The following is a 22903-nucleotide window of genomic DNA, read 5'->3' on the forward strand; positions in this document are numbered from 1 at the left end:
ATTGTCTGAAAGCTGTGAACAGGCAGCACGTTGGCTCAGTGGTTAGCATTACAGCCTTGCAGCGCTGGAGTCCTGGGTTCAAATCCCACCAAGGACAACATTTGCAAGGAGTCTGTATGTTCTCCCCATGTTTGCGTGGGTTTCCTCTGGGTTTTCCTATTTCCTCCCACACTCCAAAGACATACTGACAGGGAATGTAGATTGTGAGCCCATTGGGGACAGTGTGATAATGTCTGTAAAGTGCTGTGGAATTAATGGTGCTGTATAAGAGAGTAAAATAAATAAATATTCCATTATGACTTTTATTCTAAGCAGCAGCTACATATAAAGTGCCTAACTTCTGCTCTATAGTATCCACATGCTGCTTTAGTCACATGAAATACACGGCTGATGCTGCCATCTTGTGGTCATGTGACAGAATAGTAGTTTACTTCATGGCTAAAACTGAAGAAATAATGATAAGATTAAAATACCTTTTAATGGCTAACTGAAGAGATGGTAACAGATTGCAAGCTTTCAAGACTACTCAGGCCTCTTCATCAGGCTAGTATAACCCAAAATCTCAAGAGTCACATATTTATACACTATAGGGCACAGAAATAATGCAATAGATGAGACAGGTGATGAAAAGCAGGGCTATTACTATGGGAAAGATAAACATTTCTGGCTGTAAATATTTTAGCAGTTTATAAATAAGGACTGTGAAAGTTTTATTGTTTGGTGCAATGTTGTGATGACCCCAAAAGTCTGATGGGCACATTCCTTAGGTGATGTAGAATGACATAAATCCATGCGACACATTCTGATCAGGAATGAATGTGTCGCATGGATTTATGTCAGGTATACTGTATATATATATATATATATATATATATATATATATATATATATATATATATATATATATATATATAAAATTTCCCTGTAAGGTTAAAATAAAGACACAAAGCCAATTTTCATGCCTATAAAGACGCACTTTATCTTCATGCTGGCCTCAAGTAATGCTAATAGTAGAACTACATTTCCCGGCCTGCACTGTGTTGTCAAAATGGAGGTTCAGTGATGGGAAGTGTGGGAGCATCTGTGGTGCACTTACTGTTTCTCTTTATAGAACTGTTTAGAGTTGTGGAAATACGGATGGTGTGAGTGTGGAGATTTCTCTGCACCATGGAAAGATTCGTAATAACCATGGTAACATTAGACTTCTCTACAAAGAGATGATTTGTGCACTGTGGGCCTTATTCATGAAGGTGCTTTCACCAGAATTCTGCCATAAACACCTTCAAATGTCACAATATTTTTGCGCAACACACTGAAATCTGGTGTTTTCACGCCTGTTTAGCCAAAAAGGGGACAGGACAGGGCGTGGCAAAGCCCACTTGACAAATGAATTAAACGTAGTGAGGTAACTTACACCAGAAATGTTACTCCTGTTCTGATATTTCTGGCAGCGGCACATGCCAGTTGTCAGGTGCACCTAATTCATTAAGTTGTGTGTGCCTATAGTGAATTGAGCACATCTTACTCCAGCACGCCTATCATTAAGACTGGCCTGCACAACACCAGTCTTAATCAATGGGGCACCATTTGCTTGTCATATACATGCAATCATATTGTATGGGAACTGGCTTCAGTATAAATGTATGTAATTAACAGGTCCTCCATTACTATATAATGATAACCCCCATAAAGTATTATATATGTCCTGTTAAAGGGAGAGTCTAAGGTTAGAAGGTATCTAATTTTCTACCTACCTTAGGAGAGGTCATCAATATCAGATCAGCTCTGGCGGCTGCAGGATGTGGACAGCAGCCACTGATAAGAGCTGCAGATTAGCTACTATTCTTTCAGCCAGAGCTAATAACTGCTGATCAGTGGAGGTGGCAGCAGATGTTGGACCCCTACCAGTCAGATATTGATGACTGATCCTATGGAGAAGTCATCAATATTAGAGTCTCAGACAACCTCTCTACATGTACATTCCCACAGGGCTTCTCTGCTGCAGATTTTACACAGCTGAAAATCCACGATGGTAAAAAAAACACTGCAGATTTTGCTGGAGGAAATGCTGTGGATTTGCCACACACATCGTTCTTCGCTTTGCAAAGGGTGAAATCTGCAGTATAAATTGAGGTGATGTAGATTTAAAATTTACTGTGCTGGTCAAATCACGTTACTCCACAGATTTTGATAGAAATAATGGTATTTCTCATCCACAATGCTTGTACTATGAGGCCTCATTCAGACATTCGTTTTTTTCATATAAGAAAAATAATTTTTCAGCAGTGTGCTAGATTTGATTGTCATTTATTTTTGATCTGTGTGCCCATTTTTATCATCAATTTATTGCCTGTTTTTATCAGATACAATGAGGTGCTGCACAAGTTACCTGATCGCTGCAGCAATCTTACTATTGGCAGAACAGTGATGTCTCCTCTGCTTGTGTCAGTTTAGACCACGGCCTGTATTAGATTTAGATGGGTGCCGTTACTAAGAGTACACTCACATGACTGTGAAAGTACGGTTACTATAAGAAAATGAACTTATTTCCTCCCAGGAGCAGCTGGCTTTCAACCATGGGGTGGTAGAGGGAACGGATAAAGACATCGCTCACTGTACAGTGAGCAGTGGTTGAGAGCACGCCTCAGCACTTTGATTGACAGCCGGCTCTGCAGTGCATCTGTTTACAGTGAGCTGTCAAAGTGCTGGGGCCTTCTTACAGCCACCACTCACAGTATTGTGAGCAATGCTGTAAGCGGTGACTGTAGCTGCTCCATACACGCACTCATGACTGAAAGCCAGCGGCTCCTAGGAGAAAAAAAATAATTTTTTTCCTCATAGCTACATTTTCAGTAAGGTGGCAGGCAGTATTGTAATGCTATTTACCTGCAGATTAGTCCCATATTTGCAGATAAATAACATTTCTGAGGTGACAGGTTCCCTTTAACTGCTCATGTATAAAATCAAATGGCATACGATTTTTTTATATGCTCTTGTGAACTTAGCCTGAAGAATATATAAAAAAAGTCAGATTTCACAAAATTCACATCAATGCATAAAATATCATCTGATAGTCATCCAAAAAAAAAACCTGATTTTTCATCTGTACTGTTGCTTTGTACATCTATAAGGCATCTCTTTTTATTCATCAAAAGTTAATAAAATGTACAAAATCAAATACAGTTTCCTATTTTAAAGAATAGCAATGTATCAATAAAAATTAGAAAAACCTGTGATCCGTTTTCTCACAGACAGCTCAGATGAAACATATGGTCGTGTGAGGGTAATCGAAGGGACTGACTCATTAAGGTGTTTACACCAGAATATTATAAAAAAAACAAACACCTTAAGTCACAGTATTTTTTGCAACAAGGAAATTGCGCAAAACTATTGTGGCTTTCACGCAATTTCCGGCCAGCTAAACCAATATGGTGGGAGCCTGGGCAGAATGGGGCATGGTTGTGCTTCTTGTGGCATAAGTTACTCCAGAAATGACCAGAGCACAGGCTGTGACATAGCAGCGCTGTGCTGCCATCACAGGGACCGCACTGGAGTCCCACCTAGCACTGCGCGGCCTTCTAGCATCACTACTGGGCACCTGCCCCTATAGGACCATTAGCTTTGACACCTTCCTCCTATGCTGACATAAGCATGTACATTGGTGACTGCACTTATCACATGTTTATTATATATAATAATTATATTATACATTCAGTGCACACATCGGATTCCATCTTTCTATGTAGCATTCTTTATTAGTGGGAGCCACTGTTACAACCGATATATACACAATACAGCTTCAGCATCCGCTCTATCAGCCCAACCAGGGCCGAATGCCTAGCAACTCCCTCCTCCCCCTAGTCTGGGTCTCTGCTAGCATATTCATCAGTGCGCATGCGCCGGTCCGTGTCATACTGCATCTGGAGTATGCGCACTATCGGGTAGAAGAGAAGCCGAGCCACGTGGCCCTACTCCAGATCACGTGATCTTTCGCGTGTTAGATCCGCGACTGAAGTGATGTCGCGTCTGGATGACGTGATGCATCCTGTCTGCGCGCACATCCGGGCATGCGCTGAACAAGGTCGGGTCATTATTTTCATTCCTTAGCAGAGCAGTGCGCTGCTCCTCCTTCCTCCATGCTGGCTACATGCGCGCTGTCAGTATGTACCCAGCTATAACGCTTTTACAGTCAGATATGTTCTTTTCAGTCCGCACAGTTTGAATACTGTTTAAAGCAACATTTAAGACATTAAAGGGGTTGTACCAAGTTCGGACCTGATCCCCCAGTCTATACAATAGGTGATAATTTCGTGATCACTGGGGTCCGGCTGCCGGGACCCCCACTGATCCTGAGAACAGGGGCTCTTAGTGGTGGTCGATCATGCGCACTGCCGCTCCATTCATTCTCTATGGGACAGCGTTCAGCTGATTTTCTGCACTGCCATAAGAATGAATGGAGCGGCAGTGCGCATGATCGACCACCACTAAGAGCCCCTCTTCTCAGGACCAGTGGAGGTCCCAGAAATTTAACCCCATTGATCAGAACATTTTTCCCTATCCATGACTTCTAAACCTGGTTTAATCCCTTTAACTGAGGTTTAAAGGGGTTGTCCAGGCTTGTGGGTAAAGTCTGCGATCACTCTATGTGACTGCAGACTTGTGAATCCTCACAGTGCGCACTGTCAGGATTCTCTGATTCTGGGTGGTCATGTGACCCCCAAGTACACGATATGTATACATGTGCGGCCTCGCTCAATACAAGTGACGTCCGACATTTATAGTCAGAATGTGGCCGCAAGTATGCAGATCGCATACTTGCACTCACATGACCACCCAGAACCACGCTGTGAGGATTCACAAGTCTGCAGTCGCATAGAGTGATTACAGATTTTATTTGCAAGCCTGGCCAATAGTCTCACCCAGATTTTCTCTTAATGTTGCACACTCTTAGGATTTGGGAAGCTGCAACAAATGTGAAAAAAACTTCCACAGGCTGGACAGCCACTTTAATTTTTATGTAGCTCTTCTATGTGAACTGTGGAACATAATATTTATCTGGTTTGTTGTTACTCTGTCACAGATGGACATGGTGCTGAGGTTATTGCCTCTGAATCATGACGACCACGGAACCCAAAGATGCAGATTAGGACCCAAAGCAATGTCTGATCTAGAACTTAAGATTGGATTCCCTCTTCTGATATCTCTACCCAGTGGCAGCTGCCTGTGTACTGCCTGGCCGAGAAGAGACCTGTCCGATGGCTTCCTACAAGCGGATCTCATGTGTTCCACATCACCTACACCTGTGGTGGAGTACAGCGGTCCCTTGTCTCTAAATCACATAAAAAGACTCAGTTCTGTCAAGTTAAAAAAAGTGACTGTGAAAACGGTATTGAAAAATGTAAAAGAGAAACTTTCCGTCTCTGGGCTTTGTCTCCTAGAGGTTGTCAGAGACGTACTAAGAAATGTGTATGTTTTACCTAAATACGTGGTAACAGTCCCAGGAGATTCCCCCGTCGTAAATGTGGAAATATTAGACATGGACCCAGTAACAGAAGGAGCCGGATTAATAACGGCAAAGACAAGTGTGCATATAAAAGAGACGACCACACCGGAGTGGTACAAGACCGGGCCAGACAATAACTCCCAATATCAGGTTTCTGGAATGGATGATGTGTGTACAGCACTGAAAGAGATTCTTAGTTTGCCTTTCCTTTACCCGGAGACCATAACTAAATTAGGTCTTTCTTGTCCAAAAGGTGTCCTCTTAGTTGGGCCCCCTGGTGTTGGTAAAACGCTCCTGGTGAAAGTGGTTGCCACACAGGTAGGTGCCCATCTTATTAGCCTGTGTGGGCCAGTTATTCATGGATCAAGACCTGGAGAAGCTGAGGAAAATTTGAGAAAGATTTTTGAAAATGCCAGAAATGTTTCCCGTTGTGGCCCTTGTATCCTCTTTATCGATGAGATTGATTCTCTATGCCCTAAACGAGGTCTCTCTGGTAACGCCCCTGAAAACCGGATTGTCGCCCAACTTTTAACACTCATGGATGGGATCCACAGTGACAACAGGATGGTTATACTCGCTGCAACAAACCAGCCAGATGTGATAGACTCGGCTCTCCGGCGGCCTGGGAGGTTTGATAGAGAGGTAAACATCTCTTGTACACGTCACTTTGTTACCAGTGCTTCTTTCCAGGTAACTTAGGTGCTGGTAACCAGTCTATTTGGACCAATTTCCACATTTATATTTGCCTTGCCATGGCTTACACATTGGCATCTCCACACTTTTGGAGCTTTGGTACCCACTTGAGAGTTATTATCATTATTTGTCTCCTTAGACTACATTTGCCACAAATTTTGTGACTTTTTAGCTTTAGTCCCCTGAAGGAGTCATTAATATCTCTAAACAAGAGGTTTCAAGCTATTATGGGACCCCAGCTTTTATGATGGATAATGGTCCAGGTACTCAGAACCTCTTTATTATGGAGATATTCTTCTAGGTTGAATGCACTTCTTCCCCTTACGTTCTTCTAAGTGGATTTGTTATCTTATATCTTCTTGTTTTGAATATTGTCCTAATTCACAAGACGGAGAAATAAATTATAAAGACACTAAATATACTGCTGAAAACCTGTGTAAACCCACCATATGAACAAATGTACTAGGACACATACACATTACTTCATTCTAAAGCCATAGACATGAATATGGAGTTGGTTTCCATTTTGTAGCGAAATCAGCTACCACTCTTCTGGAGTGTCTGAGGGAATTTGTGCCCATTCATCCAGAACAGCATTTGTGAGGTCAGACCCTGATGTTGGATGAGAGCATCTAGCTCAGTCTCATTCCAATTCACCCTTATGATGTTCATTGGGGTTGAAGTCAAGGCTGTGTGCGGCCAGTAAAGTTAGACCACACCAAACTCAAAGCCCAATTATTTTTGCTCATGCTGGAACACAGGGCCGGCTCCAGGTTTTTCTGGGCCCCGGGCGAAAGAGTCTCAGTGGGCCCCTTTAACACATACCACGATTCATGATGCAGAGATACGGCGGAGAAATATATTATATATTCTATATATATATATATATATATATATATATATATATATAGTACAATGCAAAGATTTCACTTCTTACATTACATGAGATATATCTATTGTAAATTCCACAATAGCTCAGAAACCGGTGAATCGCTCCACACAGAATACTGGCCCCCATATAAGGCTCCATACGGAATACTGGCCCCCATATAACGCTTCATACGAAATACTGGCCCCATATAACGCTTCATACGGAATACTGGCCCCCATATAAGGCCCCATAAGGAATACTGGCCCCCATATAAGGCTCCATGCGGAATACTGACCCCCATATAAGGCTCCATGCGGAATACTGGCCCCCATATAAGGCTCCATACAGGATACTGGCCCCCATATAACGCTCCATACAGGATACCGGTCCCCTTATAACGCTCCATACAGGATACTGGCCCCCATATAACGCTCCATACAGGATACTAGTCCCCTTATAAAACTCCATACAGGATACTGGCCCCCATATAACGCTCCATACAGGATACCGGTTCCCTTATAACGCTCCATACAGGATACTGGCCCCCATATAATGCTGCATACAGGCTGTCCCCCCCCTTATAATGCTCCATGCAGGCTGTTACCCCCCACATAATGCCCCATACAGGCCCCACCCCTTTTAATGCTCCATGCAGGCTGTTACCCCCCACATAATGCCCCATACAGGCTGCCCCCCCCTTATAATGCCCCATGCAGGATGTCACGCCCCTCCTCTTTATAATGCCCCATGCAGGATGCCCCCCCCTCTTTATAATGCCCCATGCAGGATGCCCCCCCCCCTCTTTATAATGCCCCATGCAGGATGCCCCCCCCCCTCTTTATAATGCCCCATGCAGGATGCCCCCCCCTTCTCTTTATAATGCCCCATGCAGGATGCCCCCCCCCTTCTCTTTATAATGCCCCATGCAGGATGCCCCCCCCCCCCTTCTCTTTATACTGCCCCATGCCGGCTCCATACATTAAAAAAAAAAAAAAATCAAATACTCACCTCCCTTCTGCTACCTGCTGCCCGCTGCTCGGGTTCGAACTCCAGCGTTGTCGGCATCTTCCAGCTCAGCGCTCCCTGTGACGGCTCAGGGGAGGGCGCGGTGTAAAGACGTCACCGCGCCCTCTGACCTGAGACGTCACAGGGAGCGCAGAGCAGGAAGACAGCTGATCTGCGGAGGCACGGGGAGAGGTAAGTATCCGGCTGCCGGGGCCCTGAGCAAGCGGCGGAGAAGGGCGGGCGCTGACACCGCTCTCCTCCGCCCATAGCCCAGCGGGGTGCGCGACCGCCAGTGGGCCCCTCTGCCTGCTCAGGGCCCCGGCATTTGCCCGGGTGCGCCGGGTGCTGACGCCGGCCCTGCTGGAACAGAAAAGGGACCTGCGCAAACCGTTTTGGACAAACAGGCGGTAGGCTGAAGCATTACGACTTTTCTTCACTGAAACTTAGGGGCAAAGGAAATCAACTCTATAACATGATCCCTCCTCATCCATCTTTACCATTGGCACAATGATGTCAGGTAGGTAGCAATCCGGCATTTGACAAAGCCGGACTCGTCCATCAGGCTAGATAGAGAAGTGGGATTCATCACCCCACAGAACACATTTCCACTGCTCCAGAGTCCAGTGGTGATGAGTTTACACCACTCTGCCCAATGCCTGGCAATTGTGCTTGGTGATGTAAGGCTTGTACACAGCTGCTCGGCCATGGGATTGAAACTTCCAGTGTAGTTTTTATGCTGATGTAAATACCAAAGGAGGTTTAGATTCTGCGCTCGCTGAGTCAGCAGAATGCTGATGTCCTTTATGTAATATGACCCTCAGCACTTCGTGGCTGAGTTATGTGGTTCCTAAACGCTTCCACTTTTCAATATCACTTATAGGTACTGCTGGAATAGTTAGGAGGGAAGAAATGTCATGAACTGACTTGTTACACCGGTGACATCCTGTTACAGGGCCACGCTGGTATCCGTGAGCTCCTTAGAATGACCCATTCTCTCACAAATGTGTGTAAATGCAGACAGCATGGCGCGGGGATGGATTTTATACACCTGTGGTAATGAGTCGGAGTGAAAAATCTGAATTCAATTATTAAGACTTGTGTCCCAATACTCATAACCATATATTGTATATATCTTTAATTTCTTGCTGTCCTGGAATTGCTAAGTAATACAAAGTGCATGCTTTATCCCATCCAGATTATTATCGGGACCCCTACAATAAGCCAGAGAAGAGCCATTTTGGAATTACTGACTGCAAATATCCCGGTACACAGTGACGTAGACATGGATGCTTTGGCTGACATGACTGTCGGTTATGTAGGAGCTGATCTGACCGCTCTCTGCAGAGATGCTGCCATGCAGGTGGTGCTCCAGGCCCATCAGGTAAGAGGCACATCATCGCTACAAAGGGGAGATTTAGCCATTATATTGAGCACCCTCAATTTTCATATTTCCAAAAGAAAACATCTTGCAGGTTTGACCCTTGAGGGGGCGATGTAAAGGACTAATGACATGACTGCATGCTCCTATCACTGTCTGTACGTGTGTCTCTCAGGACAACATGCACATATAGAGCTCTAGAGAATGGCCTGCTCTGAGGTTGATGTATAAACGTAGAATACGGAACTGCCAGCCAAACACTTGTCCAGACCACAGCTCTCCTGCTCAATTTCCCCATACACATACGGAATTGGATCAGTACTTTCCAGCGGAGCTGCAGCAGGCTGAAGTAGTGCTCATTTCAGTGGATCCTCATTGTCTTCTATGTGCTCCAGTCTAATACATGGTTTATCACAGTGTGACTCACACTTAATTGCTTTACTCATACCTATTTTGTGAAAAATAAAGAAAAAATTGGTATAACTATGCAAGATCTCCACATTCTCGGATCTTCTTCATTGGCACAAGTGCTCCAGTCATGATGAGTGACGCCCAGTATTGGTTAGTGGAATTCTTGATGAGGATTTTTCTTCACACTACACATTACATAGCTGTCAACTATGTACTCAACTCTCTTTAGTGACTATTCTTTTAAAGGGGTTTTCTAGTTTTAAAAACAAACAAACCGCACTTTACTCACCCTCCGTGTGTCTCTGCTGCTATACAACGCAATGTTACATTTTTGTTATTTTCTGTAAAGTAGTTAAAAATTCTATACATTTCTCTTCATGTTTTGAATTAGAAAACAGTGTGCTATGTTCCCAATGCATGGAAATAAAAACTAGTACAAAGATTTTGTGCTTAACTCATGTTAATCAAGAAATTAAAAAAAGACCAGGTCTCTATAACAAGTATGTAACAGCAATAACTGAACACTGGAGCAGTGTTAGTGATGTCAAATGAAACATTGTGTGGTCTAACATAGTAAGCTATTATGTATTGGTGGAATCTTTCCCAAATGGTACACTGTTTTATACAGAATAAAATAACTGTGTCACCCCTAAAGTAATCTACGGTCATCACCCTCTACATCCAGTGTCAGAAAGTTAATGAGTAATGGGGTGTTTCCATATGGGGCCCTATAAATGACATTATTGTATCCAGAAGTGAAGCTGCATCACTGTTTGTGTCCTGTGCTCTTTCTCCAGGATGGTCAAGTGAACAAAGTAAGAAGAGAACATTTTTTTGAAGCTTTCAAAAAGGTACGACCTACTGCAGCGCGAAGTGCTGTTGGACAGGTGGACTTTAAGCCAGTGTCCTGGGACCAAATTGGTGGCCTAGAAGATATTAAACTTTTATTAAAACAGGTAGAAAGATCATCTCTCAGATTTTGTTTTCTTTCCTGCATAATGTATTTTTACATTTTAAAACCTGATTGATATGTTTTAAATTAGATATTTTAATTAAATCAGGAACAGATATCATTGTGAACTTAAAGCGGTTGTCCAACTGCAGAAAACGTTTCTCCATAGGCTAAGTTCAATGTAAAATAACAAGCTGCTTTACTTACCCTCCCATGAGTCCAGCGTTGTGTCTCTACTGCTGATTTGTTGTTTGGCAGCAGTGGTGTCACCATGTTGACAGTGCTGCAGCCAATCACTGAGCTCAGCAGTTGTGCCTTCTACCTCAGCAGAGATTTGTTACAGTGCTATTTCATGTCATATGATCATTGCAGTTAAACACTAGAAGCTGGACCAGTGGTGGAGACAGAGCGCTGGACCCGGGAAGGGTAAGTAAGGCACAGTTTATGTTACTATGAACTGAGCCTTTGGAGAAAAGTTTTCTGACAAGGGACAACCCCTTTATAAAGATAGTATTGAAAAGTGCATGAATGTGGCATGACAAATTTGCTGGACATATCAGCCTTTTCTTCTTATTTTTAGCCCACCTGATGGCTGGCATATTTTTATATGCATACTTTGCCCCATACAATAACGTGTCTTGATACATTTGACGTATTTTCTGATTACTCACTCCACTTTTTCTAGTTTCTCTTCAAACCTGTTGTAGAGGGTATAAACAGTATTTAAAAAGACTTAATAAATTGGGAAATGCCATATACTTCTCTTTTATTGCATAGATTGCTTCGTAAATCATTAAAGGGAATCTGTCAGCAGGTTTCTGCTATGTAATGTGAGAGCACCATGATGTAAGGGCAGAGACCCTGATTACAGTGATGTGTCACTTACTAGGCTGCTTTGCTGTTTCAATACAATCAGCATTTTATCAGCAGGAGATTATCACTACAGGACTAGGCGTCTTGTGCCAACACTGGCCCCCAGCACTGATTAGCAGCTTTTCATCAATACACATTGCACAGAGAAAGCTTCCAATCAGTGGTGAGGATGGGATTATACAGGGCTCGACAACTGAGTCCTGCTAAATCTGCTGCGGAGAAAACTGTGATTCTATCAAAACTGCTGAACCCAGTAAACTAAGTGATACTTCTCTGGAATCAGGGTCTCTGTCCCTACTTCATATTTCTGTCAGAATATGTAGCAAAAACCTGCTAACAGATTCCCTTTAAGTGGTGAATTGATATAGCAAGTAAAAACTGGAAATGCCAAGTATATTGGAGAGATGTCCCTGGTATCGTAGACCTTCACATTTAAAGAATTGTCATACCCTTCCACTATCTGCAGAACTTGTTTGTAGGAACAATCATTCTCAAAAAATGTGGATTCATGAATTGAGCCAGTGATGTATATTCACAATTTGTAGAAAGTTTTAGCAAAATGAGACTGGGGAATTGTGAGAACAGTATCGAAATGTTCCCAAGCTTCTGCTCTAGGGGTTGTGTTAGCAAGGTTTATTCTGATGTCCTAATTACTCTATGACAGACGTGTCAAACTCTGGCCCGCAGGGTGATTATATGTGGCCCACGACACCAGAACCACCACCCCTATGTGGCGACCATTATACTGCATGGAGGACTATGTGGGGCCCTTTATTCTGCATGGAGGACTATGTGGGGCCCTTTATTCTGCATGGAGGACTATGTGGGGCCCATTATTCTGCATGGAGGACTATGTGGGGCCCATTATTCTGCATGGAGGACTATGTGGGGCCCATTATTCTGCATGGAGGACTATGTGGGGCCCATTATACTGTATGGAGGACTATGTGGGGCCCATTATTCTGTATGGAGGACCATGTGGAGCACATTATTCTGCATGGAGGACTATGTGGGGCCCATTATACTGTATGGAGGACTATGTGGGGCCCATTATACTGTATGGAGGACTATGTGGGGCCCATTATACTGTATACTGGTTGGCCCACGGCTCTGTCCAAGTTTTTAATTTTGGCCCTCTGTGTGTTTTGAGTTTGACATCCCTGTTCTAGGAGGTAGGTTACCTATTCCTTTTCCATGTGATCCATAGTCCTCACAGTGTTTGCTTAGCAGGCAATATGACTAGGCAACCTGTCACCACCTGATCACATGTGACACATTAGTAGCATCACAGCTCAACACTGCGCCATGCCGTCGGCAGTACGACATGTGACCTCTGTGGCTACTGATTGGCTGCAGTGGTCAAATGCGGGCATTTTTGAGGAAATATTGGTGTTTCATTATTATGTTTAATAATTTGTGCACCCACACAGTCATGTAATATATGACTGCTTCTTACCTGTACATCACCAGTAAGGAGGAATTAAAGCCTTAACTAGATATGTGTTAATCTAAATCACTCTTCACTTCTAGAGCATTGAATGGCCCATGAAGTATCCAGATGCTTTCATGAGGATGGGATTAACCCTACCCAAAGGAGTTCTTTTATACGGGCCTCCCGGATGTGCCAAAACCACACTGGTGAAAGCCGTGGCCACCAGCTGCCATTGCTCTTTCTTCTCTGTTAGTGGTGCTGATCTTTTCTCACCTTATGTGGGCGACTCAGAGAAGACATTAGCACAGGTAAGAATATTACATCTAGAATACTGGCTAGTGGGTTGAAGGTTTGCCCTTTATTTCTTAATATAATCACATTCACAGATGTGCATGGATTTTGTAGGATGTTCCTCTGACTTGTAGCTTGGTTCTCATTACCTTCACAGCTTTTCCGGCAAGCAAGAGCCAGCACTCCAGCAATTGTGTTTTTGGATGAGATTGATGCAATTGTGGGCAGTCGCTCCGAAAGCAGAGCAGGTTCTGGTGTCCAAGAGAGAGTTCTTTCTGTTCTTCTAAATGAGCTCGATGGGGTTGGGTTTAAGGTTACTGAACGCAGAGGCAGACCAGTGCTACTGGAAGGAGATCATGAGCACTGCCACAACGAAGAGGTCAGTTAATAAACTGTCTCAGTCTGGGAAAGATGAAAAACAGGGTTATCTATCTGTCATCTAGTTTTCTTCTGGTTGTATAGTTGATTTAGGTAGCACATGAGATGTTCCTCCACACATCAATGCAGATTGCTTGTTCTCCAAAAATAAGACTTAAGTTTGCCATTGACATTTTTTACTGCAATGTTGTAATGAATTGGCCATATGTTTTTGAACAGCACATACACTCTCAACTGCACAGTTACTAGGGCATGGTGTGTTGCTGTGTGGGTACTTAATGGGAATCTGTCAGCAGGACTCCTGCCCCACAAATATAATACGTGCATGTAGCTCTTACAAAGACAAGTCCAGCAATACCTTTACATGGCCAGTCCGTTCCTCTGTCACTGAGAAATCAGCATTTGAATTTATAAAATGAGGTTGTAGATCTAAAGCCTCTGTCACTCCAGCTCTATTCCCTGCCCAGCGTTGCCTTCTCCTGCTTCACTGACAGACTCTATGCTCTGTGACTTCAGGGAAAGGAGCTGCCAATCAAGCAGGAGGTGGTGGGGAATACAGCTGGAGTGACAGAGGCTTCAAATCCACCATAGTCCTTTAGCCTCATTTGCATATCAATGCAAACGCTGATTTTTCAGTAACAAACTGACCATGTAAAGTTATTGCAGGACTTGTCTTTGAAAGAGCGACATGGACGTATACATAGTTTTGGGTGTGAAATCCTGCTGACAGATTCCCTTTAAGGGGTTGTCCAATTGAAATAGAATTATTTGTTCATAACTGATATATAAAGAGCTTACTAATATACTTTTGACAGTCTCCTTTCTTATCAGCTCTGCTATTAGTATGTTTTCGACACGAGAAGGTTTCTGTGTCCGCACATCATCAGTTCTTTGTGGCAAGGCATCTGGCTCACTGGCTCATTTCAGTAGTTAAAGGGGTGGTCCGAAACCAAAATTTAATCCTAAATGTGTATCTATTTAATGTAATAATCTAATTACCTTTCCAATATAGTTTCATTAAAAATTCCCTTCCATTCCCACTCTACTCTATATCTTCCTGTTTTGTTTTTTTTTTTACTTCCATTTTGATGGAGTTTCGTTTGAGAATCCCCAGTGCATTACTTAAACGGGGCTTTATCTGGGAGCAGAGGCTGCTATCCTTACCCTGAATCGAAGCGTCATTAGTGACACTTGTTTCTAGTCCCTGCTGTACTGAGCATGCATCGGTTGTCAATTCCAATGCATAATCGGTACGAGTTATATGCTTACAGTTCTATACTTCCTTTGAATGTGCAGTGACAATGCGCTCCCTCGTCAGCTCCAAGATGCGGCAGCGAGCAAGGAGAACAGAGAACAGCCCCGCTCGTGAAACCGATGTTACTGTGCTCCCACTGCTTGCTGCTTTCTCTCCTTTTCAATGCCCTCTCATGCAAGCCGATGAAGGAGTGCACTGTCACTAAGCATTCAAAGGAAAAATAGCACTGTAAGCATGTAGCTCATACGAGCAGGTTTTAGAATTGTCAGCCGATACAAACCCAGTAGAGCCATGGTGGGAAAACAGCTGTGGCAGTGACCGCAGCCATGGCCTCTTGATGATGTCCTAACATTAAAAGTGACACTTATGGCCATATATTTCGATAATTTTAACCTTCTAGTTTGGAGTTTATTGATGTAGCACTTTTGCCTCGGCATTATCAAAGCCTTAACTTTACATATTTCATCAAAGGCTCATCTGAAGGTTTGTTTTGATATAAGCAGAGCATGCCACCAGTGTGGAATGAACATGGACACAGAAATATGCACCAATAATGAGGAAAAATGGCACAAAAATTCAATGTAGTGCATTTTTTTATCAAAGTTTAACTTTGATTTGCTTATAAATCAGATTGTTCAGGAGAGACCCAGCTGTCAGTCAAGTTTACTGACAGCGATTTCACTATGAACCCTGGTTTTTACTTGTTTTAATAAAACCATATTTCAAAAATAATTTAAGTATCCCTATGTTCAGTCAGATGTTAGTTTTTCACAAATTCTGTCTGTTTTTCATGGCTAGCACTCATACCTATGATAGTCTATGGAGCTGTTCTCATGTCTCAATTTTTTTTTTCTATCCAAGGAAAAGTGATGAAACTTGGACCAACTTACTCATACAAGAAAATCAGCAATGTCTAAATGAGCCCTAATTGTATAAATTAGTTTCCAAGCAGTTAAAAGGGAAAAAAATCATCTTCTCCTTTTCCTGAAAGCACAGCAGTCGTGTCCATGGGATGTGTATGGTATTGCAGCCTTGCTCCTTTAATGTCAATGGACACATCCCGCAGACAAGAGTGGCGCTGTCGCTGGAAAAAGACCCTTTTATTGTAATCCTGTACACCAATTACCAGTTGTTAGACTTCTGATGTTTTTCCCTGCACATTTCAGCTGGAGTTTAAGGACGTTATGAATAAATCAGTGATGGTCGTTGCAGCAACAAACAGGCCGGATGTCTTGGATGACGCATTGCTGCGCCCAGGTCGACTAGACAAACTCCTCTACATACCACCGCCCGATGAGAAGGTAATAGATTGCAGCTCATCATGTTAAGATTGGGTTCACATATTGAGCATTTGGTGCAGATTTTTGACATGTAAAATCTGCACCATTTTACAGTACCATTGGATTGGAAGAATTTTAGCTTTATTTTAAGCACCTGCTGCATCTTTCTTTTTTTGGGTGGTGGGCGGGGGGATCATGGCAGAAGCTAAGCAATGTTGCGGGGGGGGATTTATCCGCAGCATCTCAATTCCTCTTGCAGAAATACACCTTTTTGGCGTGGATTTTACCCATTCATTTCTGACATGACTTATTAGTTACAAACCCATACTGGCTTTAGTTAATCACTTCATTCTCATAAAGGTACTTGCATACATGTTGTTTAATTAATAATTTGTTCTAGTATAGAAGTAAGGCTCACAGGCCTATAGTTCCCTGGGTCCACTTTCTTACCCTTTTTGAAGATAGGGATAACAATCACTCTTCTGTTCTACAAGAATTTTCAAAGATTATGGAGAGTGGTTCAATTTCCTCTGCTATCCCCTTCAGTACCCTGGGATGTAATTCATCTGTACCTGGAAACTTCAATTCATTTGTGTTAGCTAAGTATTCCCTCACTATCTCTCTGTTTATAGATAGTGTGGATTCCTCTATTCCTTCAATAGTACAGTGAAGATCAGTTGATGTTACATTTACTTTCTGAGAGAAAACAGATGCAAAATAGGAATTTAAAAGTTCGGTCTTCTCAGCATCATTATTACCACTTAACCATTTTCATCCTGTAAAAATCCTATAGCGTCCTTGATAACCTAGACACTAGATGGTCCACTGAGGAAGAGGACGAGTTGGCAACCAGATCCACTGTAAAAGGAAAGAAAACCTCCATAAGTTTTTGTTTATGGAATGCTTTTTAGCTAGAGCCCACATTTTGTCCAATATGTCACTAAATGTGGATTGGTTAGAAAGGCAAGACTAATGGCAAAGACCGTTCGCACCAGTATCTGAACACCGGCTGTGTTTAGGAGAAAAGGTCCTACCATCCAGATGAGAGGCTATAGTCTGACCCCTTGCAGACAGTGCTCTGTTTTTTGGGTTGGGACTACGGAGAGACCCATCCTCTTCTGTTTCCCTATCTAGAGGAGAAAAGAGAAGAATCATTATTGGGCACCTCTGGTTCCCTTTTGCCTTGGATAAAAGTGTAATGGATCATATTAAAATAATACATCTGTTTTGGCAAAACAGGGAATTTATTTCTTTAAGCAACATTTTGGCAATTATCGAATAACAAGTCGTATCCATGCTAGATAGGGCAGGCTTTTACTCCTACACTGGTGCAAAAAAATCTGAAAACCCGTGCACAGGAGCCTATAGTGGCACGCAGCTTCTCCCTGCAGCTGGCACTGCTGCGCCTTTGGCATTGGCTCTGGCAGAGAGTAGCTTCATAATATGGCATCTGCCAGGTTTTTTTCCCATTCACATTGCTGCTGGCTTTGTCATGAAATCTAACATGAGAGCAGACGAGTCCTCCATTTGAATGGAGCGGTGGTATAGTATATGCTACCCTGCGTCATTCAGAATCTATGGGACTGATGGAGATTGCACAGCCAGCATGCTGCCGCTTGTCGTCTGTCCTTGTAAGTTGCATGGAGATACGTTTTGCATTTTTTTTCCTTTTGATGTGTTCCAGGCCCGTTTATCCATACTACAAATCTGCTCTAGTAGTATGCCACTCGCTAATGATGTGAGTCTGGAAAGCCTGGCAGCTTCTACCCAATCCTACTCTGGAGCGGACCTTCAAAGTCTCTGTAAAGAGGTGAGAGATTGCAGATCTATTTAGATGGCGGACTGTTCAGGTGACCATAATTTCAGACTACGTCCTATCGGCGTGCACAGCAGACCGCACACTGATTAACATAAGTTAACGCACAAGTTTGAGAGTTTTGCTAGTTTCACTTGTGCTGAATGGCACATAGCTCGTGCCCATGAAGACATAGTCGGCTGAAACTGGCCCATTTGAAAGTAACCCAAGCTCCTTCCTGAAAATAGACTTAGCCCTACATCAAGATTGCAAGTGATTTCCTGCAGTCAGAAGTTAGATACGTTTCAGGGATTACACAGGAACAAGAGTTGTGCCCTTGCCATCCACACGGGAGCCCCCCACACACCTGTCAAGTGACAGCAGCATGCGCAGAGTTTGACAGGCTGTTTGTTCCCGTTGTCGGCCCATCTGCACCCTCACTGAATGCTGATGGGATTCTATGGCAACTAAAGGCCGAATAATGGCCTCGGTGTCTGCCCCTACGCCTATTAAATCTTGAAAAAAAAATATATAAATTGCAAAACTTCTCCTATATATTGCAATGCCATCTGTGGGCTGATCATGGTTTTCACTGACCAATTGACTTGTATTAGTAATTTCGATCTGTGACTCAGAGCAAAAATAGACATGACCAGAACACTTACATGACAGGGATCTGAATGAGACCTAAGTGTTAAAAGAAATGAAATAAATAAATAAATAATCAAACCAAAATCAGTTTAATAAAAAAAAAAATTATTTGTGAAATAAAAAAAAACATCTCTTACCCTGTAAATTATCACTGCGTTCATAATGACTGTGCTATAAAACTTATTTTTCATGCTATATGGTGAACTTTGTTAAAAAAAACAAAAAAAAACCATGAAACTGCCATAATTGCTTTTTTTTGTTAATTTCGGATAAAAACATTTTTTAATTAAAGTTGCACGGATTCCAAAATGGTACCAATAAAAACTACAGCTTATGCAAAGAAATGTAAAAAATAAGGCTCTTAAAATGTGATCAAAAAAATTTTCTTCTTAAGTAATAAAACATGTTAAAAAATGGTATAAATTCAGTATCCCATAATCTCAGAATAAAGGTAATGTCAGTTACCGGTATATTGAATGGTGAACTATATAAAATAAAAAAAAAATGGATTTAAAAACAAATTCCAGATGTACCGTCTATACTCCAGTATAAGCAGAGTATTTCAGCAAATTTGTTGTGCTGAAAAAGCCCTTCTCGGCTTATACTTGGGTGTATAGAAATTCCGGTGGAGGCTTTGGTTTGCGGCGGAGGAGCGGGGCACACGCAGTAGCCTCTGCTAACGGGAAATTAATATTCCCTCTTTTCCATTCCCATGGGTGTGGAGAAGAGGGAATATTCATTCTCTTAAGTAGTGGGCACAGGAGTGATGAGCCGCAGCTCCTGCTGACCGTGCCCGCTACTAAAGAGAATGCATATTCACTCTTCTCCACGCCCATAGTCCCAGAGTGGAGAGGAGTGAATATGCCGGCAGCTCACATTAGTGCGTGAGGGCACACGGCAGTGACGCCATGCGCTGCTCAGATGCTGACATGAGCTGCTGGAGCAGAGGTGAGGAAGGAAGGTGAGTATAAGTGTTTATTTTTTTGTGTGCAGTGATGGCGGCATACTTACCAGGATTGTGGAATGAGAGGTGAGCGCCCTGCATACCAGGATCAGGGAATGAGAGGGGCGCCCTACGTACCAGGATCGGGGGATGAGAGGGGCGCCCTGTGTACCAGGATCGGGGGATGAGAGAAGCGCCCTGCATACCAGGATCGGGGGATGAGAGGGGCGCCCTACGTACCAGGATCGGGGGATGAGAGGGGCGCCCTGCGTACCAGGATTGGGGGATGAGAGGGGCGCCATGTATACCAGAATGGGGAAATTTACCAGTAGCTCCTGCATTTCCCACCCTAGGCTTATACTAGAGTCAATAAGTTTCCCAGTTTTTTGTGGTAAAATTAGGTACCTCGGCTTATACTCGAGTATATACGATAACTTTTTTTTTTGTTTTGTTTTTTTTAATGCCTACTAAAAAAATTTTTAAAAAGTGATTGTCCTGCAAAAAGAAAAAACAAAAAACCCTCATCGTATTGACCCCCCATAAAAAGATAAAATGGCAATCTATACCTAGCTATGAATGTGTTTAATAAACATAAAATATAGAATTACTGGGTTTATTTTCTTCCAGAGTGTAATAACTGGTCAAAAAGTCAAATCTACCACAAAATTACACCAATGTAAACTACAGCTTGTCATGTAAATACACTGCTCCGAAAAATAAAGGGAACACTTAAACAACAGAATATAATTCCAAGTAAATCAAACTTCTGTGAAATCAAACTGTCCACTTAGGAAGCAACACTGATTGACAATCAATTTCACATGCTGTTGTGCAAATGGAATAGACAATAGATGGAAATTATTGGCAATTATCAAGACACCCTCAATAAAAGGAGTGGTTCTGCAGGTGGAGACCACAGACCACATCTCAGTACCAATGCTTTCTGGCTGATTATTTGGTCACTTTTGAATGTTGGTTGTGCTTTCACACTCGTGGTAGCATGAGATGGACTCTACAACCCACAGAAGTTGCTCAGGTAGTGCAGCTCATCCAGGATGGCACATCAATGCGAGCTGTGGCAAGAAGGTTTGCTGTGTCTGTCAGCTTAGTGTCCAGAGGCTGGAGGCGCTACCAGGAGACGTGGAGGGGGCCGTAGGAGGGCAACAACCCAGCAGCAGGACCGCTACCTCTGCCTTTGTGCAAGGAGGAACAGGAGGAGCACTGTCAGAGCCCTGCAAAAATGACCTCCAGCAGGCCACAAATGTGCATGTGTCTGCACAAGCGGTTAGAAACCTACTCTATGAGGGTCCGATGTCCACAGATGGGGGTTGTGCTCACAGCCCAACACCGTGCAGGATGCTTGGCATTTGCCACAGAACACCAGGATTGGCAAAGTCGCCACTGGCACCCTGTGCTCTTCACAGATGAAAGCAGGTTCACACTGAGCACATGTGAAAGACGTGAGAGTCTGGAGACGCCTTTGAGAGCTATCTGCTGCCTGCAACATCCTTCAGCATGACCGGTTTGGCAGTGGGTCAGTAATGGTGTGGGGTGGCATTTATTTGGAGGGCTGCACGGCCCTCCATGTGCTCGCCAGAGGTAGCCTGACTGCCATTAGGTTCCGAGATGAGGTCCTCAGACCCCTTGTGAGACCATATGCTGGTGCGGTTGGCCCTGGGTTCCTCCTAATGCAGGACAATGCCAGACCTCATGTGGCTGGAGTGTGTCAGCAGTTCCTGCAAGATGAAGGCATTGAAGCTATGGACTGGCCCGGCCTTTCCCCAGACCTGAATCTGATTGAGCACATCTGGGACATCATGTCTCACTCCATCCACCAACGTCACGTTGCGCTACAGACTGTCCAGGAGTTGGCGGATGCTTTAGTCCAGGTCTGGGAGGAGATCCCACAGGAGACCATCCGCAACCTCATCAGGAGCATGCCCAGGCGTTGTAGGGAGGTCATACAGGCACGTGGAGGCCACACACAATACTGAGCCTCATTTTGACTTGTTTTAAGGACATTACATCAAAGTTAGATCAGCCTGTAGTGTGTTTCTTCACTTTAATTTTGGGGGTGACTCCAAATCCAGGCCTCCATTGGTTAATAAATTTGATTTCCATTGATGATTTTTGTGTGATTTTGTTGTCAGCACATTGAACTTTGTACAGAACAAAGTATTCAATGAGAATATTTCATTCATTCAGATCTAGGATGTGTTATTTGAGTGTTCCCTTTATTTTTTTTGAGCAGTGTATAAAGATAAGAGCATATGTAGAGAATACACGAATAGATAAATGCACATAAACCACGCTATATAGTCCCATAATAAAGAGTAATAATTTAAAATAAACTTAAATAGATATATTTAGCTATTCGTTAATGCTGTAGTATTCAGCGTATTAAACCCACAAAGGAATTCAAGGTAATGTGGAGTAATATCTGTCAGTTGAGAAACCCCACGTGTATCGCCGATCAAGCTTCATCAGAGGAAACATTCTTAGTTCAGGCTTTGTACTTTAGGACACGTTTAGTATTTCACATCAGTATTTGTAAGCTAAAACCAGGAGTGGGTGATAAATACAGAAATGGTGAGGTGTTTCTATTATACTTTCTCTGACTGTCCCACTCCTGATTTTGGCTACAAATACTGACCGTGTCCCTATTATGAGCATATGCCTGCCATTTACCCAATTTCAGGGACACAGTTTGCCTATATTTAGTGCTTATTTCTGAATACATGGTCATTTACCGATTTGAATATTTTTTTAAGTGTACTTTTTTGAGATGTTAAGTTTTTATGGAGCATTGATTTTTGGTTTTCAATGAAATAAAATTAATATAAGGTGTGCACATCGATCCTGTATGGCTTTCTGCTCTTCCTTTTGGCCATTAAATATCTTTATAGATTTAGCACCCTCGTCTATTTTTGGGTTATGTAACTTTTGCCATCTATACATCTGCATAAACTGTTTTCGGCTGCAGGCTGCCCTAATTGCACTCCATGAAAGTGGATTCCAGGCTGCGTTTGTGAATGAAGACCATTTCCAGCAAGCTTTAGCGTCTCACGCTCCATCCCTGAACGCCCGGGACCTTCTTGCCTTTAAGAAACTACGCTGTCATTCAGGAATTGTGTAGACCATCAAAGCTGCAGTGATCAACGCCATATAATAAATATTTTATATCACGCTTTA

At 43.0% G+C, this 22903-nt stretch overlaps 1 protein-coding gene across 2 annotated transcripts; it reads left to right on the forward strand.

Annotated features, from left to right (window-relative positions):
- Positions 1-4028: 4028 nt before the first annotated feature.
- Positions 4029-22903, forward strand: AFG2B (AFG2 AAA ATPase homolog B). 2 transcript variants are annotated; one of them, XM_073653090.1, is made up of 9 exons: positions 4029-4160; positions 5081-6145; positions 9268-9453; positions 10659-10817; positions 13217-13426; positions 13567-13788; positions 16209-16343; positions 18007-18132; positions 22695-22903. In XM_073653090.1, exons 1-9 carry the CDS (start codon positions 4137-4139, stop codon positions 22845-22847), a joined length of 2280 nt encoding a protein of 759 aa, XP_073509191.1. In that variant the 5' UTR covers positions 4029-4136; the 3' UTR covers positions 22848-22903. The 2 variants fall into 2 exon arrangements, with proteins under 2 accessions (XP_073509191.1, XP_073509192.1); XM_073653091.1 differs by having other exon boundaries at positions 10659-10712.

Source organism: Phyllobates terribilis, unplaced genomic scaffold (assembly GCF_046119375.1).
Source record: "Phyllobates terribilis strain yellow unplaced genomic scaffold, ASM4611937v1 Scaffold_11__3_contigs__length_659146591, whole genome shotgun sequence".
Classification (NCBI taxonomy): Eukaryota; Metazoa; Chordata; class Amphibia; order Anura; family Dendrobatidae; genus Phyllobates; species Phyllobates terribilis.